Source organism: Salvelinus namaycush, chromosome 2, assembly GCF_016432855.1.
Source record: "Salvelinus namaycush isolate Seneca chromosome 2, SaNama_1.0, whole genome shotgun sequence".
NCBI classification, from domain to species: domain Eukaryota; kingdom Metazoa; phylum Chordata; class Actinopteri; order Salmoniformes; family Salmonidae; genus Salvelinus; species Salvelinus namaycush.
The window spans coordinates 46,185,812-46,196,116 of NC_052308.1; the positions used below are offsets into that span (position 1 = coordinate 46,185,812).

General features: G+C 40.6%; 1 protein-coding gene across 2 annotated transcripts; it reads left to right on the forward strand.

Moving 5' to 3' along the window:
- The first annotated feature begins 200 nt into the window (after positions 1-200).
- LOC120026309 (neuronal vesicle trafficking-associated protein 1-like) lies at positions 201-9,523 on the forward strand. 2 transcript variants are annotated; one of them, XM_038971145.1, is made up of 4 exons: positions 201-341; positions 640-756; positions 2,378-2,488; positions 9,332-9,523. In XM_038971145.1, the coding sequence occupies exons 1-4, from the start codon at positions 201-203 to the stop codon at positions 9,521-9,523; spliced, it is 561 nt and encodes a 186-aa protein (XP_038827073.1). The 2 variants fall into 2 exon arrangements, with proteins under 2 accessions (XP_038827073.1, XP_038827080.1); XM_038971152.1 differs by lacking the exon at positions 640-756.
- Positions 9,524-10,305: the final 782 nt, after the last annotated feature.

Consider the following 10,305-nt stretch of genomic DNA (forward strand, 5'->3'; position numbering starts at 1 on the left):
TATCAATTGCAGTGTGTTTGATATGCAGGTGTGTTTTTGTTTCAGCTCAGGAATGATTGGCTACGTTAAGATAAAACTAAAACAATCATATGCCATTCATAATTTAGACGACGCATAGGCCTACATGTATTCGTCATACAATCACTATTAAACGCCCTGTCCTTCTCCGAACAGGTTTTTATACCCTATCGTCTCGAAAAATGGTTAAATTGGGGAATAATTTAAGTGACAAAAACAACGCCAAAACCAACGCCAAAACAGTCTCAGAAGATGGATTCGACACCATTCCCCTTATAACACCCTTAGATGCCAGTCAACTGCAGTTTCCTGTACTCGACAAGGTAATATTTATTCAAGTGAATTGAAAGCCTATTGGTGCAGTATATCTACTCTACCCATCGTCAATGTTTTTATGGAGTTGTTTTCTTTACAGGATGAAATCATATGAATGAGACCAACTAAGGATCCAATAGAAATAAACGTGTCCAATGCAACCACTATTTTGTCAATAGCCTCAAATAAAAATCTATCAATCTATTCACCATTACACACATGAAGGAAATAGCCTAGTTACACCTTCATGCAGGCCTATGATCAACATGATTTATTTACATCTTGGCATTTGCCATTGTGTTTCAGGTGGTGGTAAAGACCAAAACAGACTATGATGGGGAGCACAAGAAGAGCAAGCTGCACTCCCCCAAGATAGCAGCATTCTCAATAAGCGTCATCGAAGGGGTATCTGAGCGACTTAAAGTAAGATATGTTTTCTTGTTCTTGTTTTTCACCCAAACCCAAGCCCCCCTTGATTAATTCAACTGTTGCCATGGCAATGATCGTGTAATTGTCATGTCTCACTCAGTTGTTTTTTCTCCATTGTTTTATTTAACCTTTATTTAACTAGGCAAGTCAGTTAAGAACAAATTCTTATTTACAATGACGGCCTACCAAAAGGCTTAAAGGCCTCCTGCGGGGACGGGGGCTGAGATTAAAAATAAATTAAATAAAAATATAGGACAAAACACACATCACGACAAGAGAGACAACACAACAGTACATAAAGAGAGGCCTAAGACGACAACATAGCATGGCATCAACAGATGAGTTTGCATAGAGGTCTTTGAGAAGCAAATTGCTAGGCTACAGATCACCTGAAGAAGCCATACCTGCTCACTATCTAAGAGTGGTCCATCAAAAACATTGGTGCGAATGCATTCTATGACATCCCATAGCACATTTGATTTCTATATCTGTAGTGCTCAAATGCTCTTTGTGGTATTTTCCAGCTCGCTATGCTGATATCTTTGTATCTGAAGTCTTAAAGCATAATCCGTTATCAGATAGGGCAAGACATTTACTTTTCTGTAGGCAATATGCACACTGTAGTTGAAAGGAACATTCCCTACCTGGTTTCTTTCTTCTCTGGCTCCATGCTGGTTTTGCATAGCAGCCCTTGATATCAATTCTTTAATGATTTCCGCAAGATGTTTCTAACTCTAATAGAGAAATATGACATCATCTACATCCTGGAAAATTAGAAGGAACTCTTTGTAAACCTGTGTCAATTAAAATCGATGATATAATACACTAAGTTTGGGCCCGTGATCAAGACAAAATCAGGTCCCATATTTATAAAGTGTTCCAGAGTAGGATTGCTGATCTAGGACCAGTTTTGCCTTTTTTATTATACTGGTCTTAGTACAGCACTCCTCTGAGACGCTTTATGAATACGGGCCCTGGCCTCATAACTGAGGCTGGCATATTTGACAAAGTGATTTTCCCGTCAACTCTCTCCCACTCCCCGCCTCCTCAGTTCCTCGAAACGCCTGTAGCCATTGCATAATACCCTGGAGATGTCAGTGCAATGTACTTTTACTCTTTTAAAGACATCATGTGCCTCACTCTGTTCGGTCTAACGTCTAATACCTATTCCCTAATCAACCCCTTAGACATGTCTTGATGAGTCCTCGTAGAACTGAAGTAATAGGATAGGTGCAATCTGGCCCCGTATTCATAAAGTGATTCAGAGTAGGAGAGCTGATCTAGGATCAGATCGCCCCCAGTCAATGTAAACTTATTCATTATGATCTAAAAGGGAAAACTGTTCCTGGATCAGCATGCCTACTCCTTCTACTGAGACGCTTTATAAATACGGGCCATGAAATAATTTGATTGGTGGAGGCAAAATAGTAATAACTTCACCTATCCCTGTGGTTGGGCAAATGGAGATTCTGTCATATGTCTTACACCCATCTAGTTCAGTAATCTACCACAGAGTAGTTTCTAGTGGCTAGCCATCTAGGGATTGATTTGGGCTTGGGCATAGTGTGACCTATCAGTAACCCAGAGATGATGTTTGTGTCTCTCATCTTCCTAGGTCACTCTGCTGGTGACTTGTGCTTTGGCATTTCTGGTCTGCGTGATGTTTCTGGTGGTCTATAAAGTCTACCAGTATGAGCAGCCCTGTCCAGATGGCTTCATGTACACGGTAAGCAACGACAGTAAGCATCCCACTGGGCACACACTGGTTGAATCAACGTTGCTTAAATGTAATTTGTCAGCGTATTGTGACGTGGAATCAATGTGGAAAATGCATTGGATTTGAAAAAAGTCATCAACCTCGGCTCAGTTTCCCGATAGAGATGGAATTTAGGCTTATGGACCTTAGGCTTAACTATGCATCATAAAAATAACATCTGAAGATGTCACACCCGTTTCCCAAAACACAACGCAGTGCACTCGTTACAAAGTTCAACTTAACTGAGTCGCTTCAGGAGCTGTCTCGTGCTGAAAATGACTCCAGAATATAGGCTAAAGAGCTCCCTGTTGCTCTTAAAATATTTAGGGTTCTTTTTTACACAATAGTTTTCCCATCATGAGAATAAATGTTCTGTAGTCTATTATGTATGTAAGGGTTTGTATTATGTTTGTCATGTGTTATGTATTCTAAGTGTTTACTCGTACCATTTTTGTAAGCAATCTTTGATTAAGTAAAATCTGAATTTTTCAGTTTGTCTAAACTGTGAGCAAGAATGAATAAAAGTTGTTTCTTTGCTATAGACAATATCAGCTTGACCTAAAAATAGGATATGATGACAATGGTTTTCGTAATTGCTCAACAAATCATTGTAGCCTAATGGCAGGCAGGAATTGGGTTTCAAGTAGGCCTAACAGATATTCTACAATTAAATCATTAAACAATTAAAATAATTAAACATGAAGTAGCAAGTTAAGCGACTTTGCTATAGACCTAATATGTTGACCTTTAGGTTATTGGTTAGATTACAACGAAATGCGTCAGATTGTAGATAATAGTAGCCTATAGGCCTAATAGATACGAATATGGAATAGACTCAGATGTTGCCTAATGGCTTAATACTAGGTAGGTCTATCAATTGCACATGAAAGTGCTGTCAACATTTAACCTAATTATATAATAGCTAGATTATTATGCTATTTCAGTTTTCATATAAAAAATCAAATGTATCTTGCTTTGCTTGTTTAAAACATTGCACACTTTTTAGTCAATTCAACTATGACGTTTTCGGTGGTCACAGAGAGACAGATAAACATATTCATTCTAGGTTTAGCTGGGTTTTTCTGTGTGTAAAGTGGGTAAACGGTGATCTAATGATGCACTTTGCTGTTCCACGAGGGGTCTGAGGCAGGCGTTAGATTACGAGCAATTTCAAGTGCAACGTTAATAAAGACAGTTTTGGGAAACGGCTCAGAAGTTCTAACGATTAACTTAGCCTTAAGATTCTTTTGGGAAACCGGGCCCAGTCATGTTTTCATCTCATTTCAACCAGCATTGTAAACATTGAAATTAGGGTAAAACTTCAACTTAAATGCATTTGACTTAACCTGATTAACAAGTTGTTACATCGATCTAATTTCAACATAATCATCAGAACTATGTATATGTTGAAATTGCATTGACAATTCCACGTAGAATTTTTTATCCTACATCAATATACACTGCTCAAAAAAATAAAGGGAACACTTAAACAACACAATGTAACTCCAAGTCAATCACACTTCTATGAAATCAAACTGTCCACTTAGGAAGCAACACTGATTGACAATAAATTTCACATGCTGTTGTGCAAATGGAATAGACAAAAGGTGGAAATTATAGGCAATTAGCAAGACACCCCCAAAAAAGGAGTGATTCTGCAGGTGGTGACCACAGACCACTTCTCAGTTCCTATGCTTCCTGGCTGATGTTTTGGTCACTTTTGAATGCTGGCGGTGCTCTCACTCTAGTGGTAGCATGAGACGGAGTCTACAACCCACACAAGTGGCTCAGGTAGTGCAGTTCATCCAGGATGGCACATCAATGCGAGCTGTGGCAAAAAGGTTTGCTGTGTCTGTCAGCGTAGTGTCCAGAGCATGGAGGCGCTACCAGGAGACAGGCCAGTACATCAGGAGACGTGGAGGAGGCCGTAGAAGGGCAACAACCCAGCAGCAGGACCGCTACCTCCGCCTTTGTGCAAGGAGGTGCACTGCCAGAGCCCTGCAAAATGACCTCCAGCAGGCCACAAATGTGCATGTGTCAGCATATGGTCTCACAAGGGGTCTGAGAATCTCATCTCGGTACCTAATGGCAGTCAGGCTACCTCTGGCGAGCACATGGAGGGCTGTGCGGCCCCACAAAGAAATGCCACCCCACACCATGACTGACCCACCGCCAAACCGGTCATGCTGGAGGATGTTGCAGGCAGCAGAACGTTCTCCACGGCGTCTCCAGACTCTGTCACGTCTGTCACATGTGCTCATGTGCTCAGTGTGAACCTGCTTTCATCTGTGAAGAGCACAGGGCGCCAGTGGCGAATTTGCCAATCTTGGTGTTCTCTGGCAAATGCCAAACGTCCTGCACGGTGCTGGGCTGTAAGCACAACCCCCACCTGTGGACGTCGGGCCCTCATACCACCCTCATGGAGTCTGTTTCTGACCGTTTGAGCAGACATATGCACATTTGTGGCCTGCTGGAGGTCATTTTGCAGGGCTCTGGCAGTGCACCTCCTGGCACAAAGGCGGAGGTAGCGGTCCTGCTGCTGGGTTGTTGCCCTCCTACGGCCTCCTCCATGTCTACTGATGTACTGGCCTGTCTCCTGGTAGCGCCTCCATGCTCTGGACACTACGCTGACAGACACAGCAAACCTTTTTGCCACAGCTCGCATTGATGTGCCATCCTGGATGAACTGCACTACCTGAGCCACGTGTGTGGGTTGTAGACTCCGTCTCATGCTACCACTAGAGTGAGAGCACCGCCAGCATTCAAAAGTGACCAAAACATCAGCCAGGAAGCATAGGAACTGAGAAGTTGTCTGTGGTCACCACCTGCAGAATCACTCCTTTTTTGGGGGTGCCTTGCTAATTGCCTATAATTTCCACCTTTTGTCTATTCCATTTGCACAACAGCATGTGAAATTTATTGTCAATCAGTGTTGCTTCCTAATTGGACAGTTTGATTTCACAGAAGTGTGATTGACTTGGAGTTACATTGTGTTGTTTAAGTGTTCCCTTTATTTTTTTGAGCAGTGTATATTGGGTGGTTAAAATTCTGTAGAATTTCATATTTGATTAGACATTTGACCTTGTTTCACTGTTGATAGTAAAAGGATATTTGAATCAACGTCATTGTTTCAACTTCATTCTATCAACCGAAATAAATAGATATATTTAAATAAAATGTGATGCCAGTCCAATAATTCCCGACTGAACAGGGACTCCTACTGGAATATGAGGAGTAATGCACTTCAGTGAGAATAAGTCTACCATCCAGATTCATACCTCTATGTATCCTGTTCAGCTTTGGAAACAAGCTGTGTTCGATTCAGCTGAGCTATACTGTTAACACATTTAGACATTGATCAGCTTCCATACTCTTTTGCGTAGGCTACCTAAATGACACTGCATAGCTGAAAGTAGAGCATGACCGATATGGAATTTTTGGATCCGATATTGATTCCAAATTTAGAGTGGAAATATTCGCCGACAACCCATATCTATTATTATAGCTAGAATAAAAATAAAACCTTTTTCTGTATGGATTGTGCTTAAAACAGCCCTACGATACTCAGAAAGCTGATTTCTTAAATTTGAGGAAATTACATTAATGTAAGTGCCACATAGAATTTAGGTGCACCAGAAAGCTGAGATTATTTAATGGAAAAACTGTGTTACTCTAGTGAAAGGAGGATAAACTGCACTGATTCCAGCAAAAATATTTTTCCCAAGGTTCTGAAAACTGAGCTGCCTCATGCTAGCCAGCTGGGAAACGACATAGGACACATTTTCAATGTATTGCTATTTAGCTATGTTTTCATCAATTGTAAGGCTATAGCCACTGAATTCTGGTAGTTGTCACTTGAAAGGAAAAATATAAATCACAAAATGCGCCGCTGGCACAGCGTTGCCTCAGTGAAAGGTCCTTGCTATTCGGAATCCTTGGGTTGTCCCTACTCCATTGAAGTTGACATTTAAAATGATTAAGGTTCGGGTTTAGCGTATGTATGTCCTAAGGATCCTAGATATCACTAAGCTCCATGAACGCCGTCAAAAACTCTCACACAGCTAGTTATCTGGCTAGTTAGTTAGCTAGCACGCGTCATGGAAATGGCGATTAGTGAAACGTGAATTTGAACCAGTGCCTATAAAGTGACAATGAATCCATACATCAAAACGTAGCTACGAAGCGCTACTTTGTAACCTGCTATGTTTTTTTTAGTGTCTCTGAAAAAATTTGAATGACAGAGCTTGAGGAATACCATTTGCAAAGAGCAAATATAACACCAGATTTCGCTGGCTTCACTAAAGGGCTGTAACTTTGTGTAGGGTGGTAGTGTCCAGTCTTGCTGTAGCGCACCAAGGCAAGATAGGCTTATAGCCATGCAAAGAGTGCCCTCTTCAGGACAAATAATAAAATGCAACAACAACAAAAATTTCATTCTATTTAAAAAAAAAAAGACGGTTTTCTCCGCATTTTATATCGGTCATTCTCGGTGGATTAAACGGCGATACAAATACATCGGTAAAAGGTTCATATCGGCAGATATTATCGGTCACCGAGAATGACGTTTCTTACACAAGCTGTATGTGAAAGTAAATTCGGAGTGAGGTTGGGTTTATGTAGGCTACATTGACATCTGATTTGCCCAAAGGACAATCATTGGTTCATGGCATACTGTCGTTCGTCCATGGTTGATTGGATCTTTCCAAGTTTAGAAGTAGTTACCATTAGCCCTATAAATGGGATGCCAAATTCATGATATTAGTAGAACACTTTTACCTTTGGATATTATCTCTGCTATTCATTACACGTGGCCCGATTAAGAAATCATAGGCTCTGGGGCTATTAAAACACTTTATGTTGGTGTTTCTTCTGTTTTTTGGCAGTTACCTGTATGCGCTTGTCATAAGACTTAATCCACAGTTCTTTTTTTAGAAACTTTTAGAAACAAAATGATGCTCTGCTGTATTTTGAACATTGAAAGTGGGCTCCAGTCGTATTTTATTATTATTCTCTGCTTCGGGCCCACATACACTTGTGTAAGAAAAGTTAGTTACTTTGAACTATTCAATGTTATGTAGGTAGTCTATGCAAATGAGTATGGAAGCTGATCAATGTCTGAACATGTTGACATGATAGCTCAGCCGAAACGTACACAGCTTGTTTCCCAAGCCAAGCAGGGTACACACAGTGCATTCGGAAAGTATTGAGTTTCAGACACCTTGACTTTTTCCAAATTGTGTTGCGTTACGGCCTTATTCTAAAATGTATTAAATAGTTTTTTTCCGTCATCAATCTACACACCATACCCCATAATGACAAAGTAAAAGCAGGTTTTTAGACATTTTTGCAAACTTACACAAAAAATTAACTGAAATATCACATTTACATAAGTATTCAGACCCTTTACTCAGCACTTTTTTGAAGCACCATTGGCAGCGATTACAGCCTCGAGTCTTCTTGGGTAGGACGCAACAAGCTTGGCACACCAGTATTTGGGGAGTTTCTCCCATTCTTCTCTGCAGATCCTCTCAAGCGCTGTCAGGTTGGATGGGGAGCGTTACTGAACAGGTATTTTCAGGTCTCTCCAGAGATGTTAGATCGGCTTCAAGTCCGGGCTCTGGCTTGTCGAAGAGTCCCGAAGAGAGTCCCGAAGCCACTCCTGCATTGTCTTGGCTGTGTGCTTAGGGTTGTTGTCCTGTTGGAAGGTGAACCTTCTTCCCAGTCTGAGATCCTGAGTGCTCTGGAGCAGGTTTTCATCAAGGATCTCTCTGTACTTTGCTCCGTTCATCCATCCCTCAATCCTGACTAGTTTCCCAGTTCCTGCCGCTGAAAAACATCCTCACTGCATGATCCTGCCACCTGTCTCATAGCAAAAGGGTCTGAATACTTATGTAAATGAAGGTATTATTATTATTTTTGCAAACATTTCTAAAAACCTGTTTTCATTTTGTCATTATGGGGTATTGTGTTTAGATTGATGAGGATTTTTTTAAATGTAATATATTTTACAATAAGGCTGTAACGTAACAACATTTGGAAAAAGGGAAGGGGTCTGAATACTTTCCGAATGCACTGTATAGTATGCATCTGGATGGTAGACTTGTTCTATCCCTCATATACCAGTACTCACTGTTCAGGCAGGAATTGTTGGACTGTGGCTTCACATTTTATGTCAATATACCTCTTTATTTAGGTTGATGGCATAACGTTGAAACAATGATGTTGATTAAAACATTCAATTTGACTCTCAACATTGAAACATGGTCAAATAAAATGTCTAATCAAATATAAAATGAAACAACTTAAAACCCAACGTTTCAATGTGTAATTTAACGCAATTTCAATGTATACATAGTTCTGAAGATTATGTTGAAATTAGATTGACGTAACAACCTGTTCGTCAGGTTTAGTTAATGTAATTAAGTTTTACTCTTATTTCAATGCTCACGACGCTGGTTGAAATAAGATGAAAACAGAGCTGGCGGATGATATTTTTTTAATCTAATGTATTTTTCCACATTGATTCCACATCACAATGCATTGATAAATTATGTTGAAACAACCAATGTTTGCCCAGTGGGATGCCTCTTGTAGGTACCAATGAAGACCGTCTTTCAAAAAAAATGCAGCATACAATTGCACTTGCAAGACAGAACTTCAATCAATTCTCCTTTCTTTTTATTATTGGCACCTTGATGTTACCTTCTTTTCAGTAACGACAACAAGACATGTTTTCACAAGCACTTCCAGGTCTTATCTTGTCAACATTTTTAGATTCTGCCTCTTGTTCCTATGCTAAAATCGCTCTCTCAGCAAGGTCGGTGCATGCCGACGGGGATATACGGCTACTACCCCCCTGGTGGGCGCGGGCGTCTCTTCACCATCATCAACCACTACAACATGGCCAAGCAGACCATCACCCGGTCCGTGTCCCCGTGGATGACCGTCATGTCAGAGGAGAAGGTCACCCAGCAGGAGACCGAGACCCACCAGAAGCTGGCCTAATACACTGGGCTGTATTCAGAGAGGTGAAACGTTAAGAATGTTACAGATACAATTGCAATGAATAGAGCCGACCTGATGCCCAATTCTACATGAGCGCTAATCATATGTGTGCTACAAAATGTATTTCTATCTCAGCGTTTTGTAACGTTGCACCCTTCTGTACTAGGATCACCATCTAGCCCTGTGAAAAAAGGATACGCGGTGCCATTCAGGCAAACTCCAAATCTGGAAAAGCATTGGAGCTAAAATGATTGTTCCTGAGCTGCACCAGTTTTAATTGTTATTGTAGAACTGCAATATATCAGAAAAAGTATTGTTTTCAATTAGTTCAATTATTTTACAGATGCCTTTGTGTAAGCAGACTGGAACAGGGGTTGGAGGGATATTGGTTTTGCTTGAATAGCGTCCGCGGTTAGTTAAAATAATTTGAGAGGCGAACACGCACACAAACATGTGTTGCCACATACTCGTTGACAAAACATATTTTTACACAAACGTAAAATGGGGAATAAAATCTCAGTAAGCCAAATATAAACTGACTGAACCATCTAGTGTCTGTGGAGCTGGTTTAACCACACATGCCTTTACAAGGCTTCTGCATTTCACTCAAGCAGACTGTCTTTGTTACAAAAATACATATGAAGTACTGTCAGAGAATGTCCCGTTTAGCCCTTGAGATCCAGCTAAAATGACTAATAAAAAAATAAAGTTTTTCTCCTAGATGGTTTTGCCTCCCCTATTTGTGGATGAATGGGGTATGACTCACTTGAAGATGCATTTTG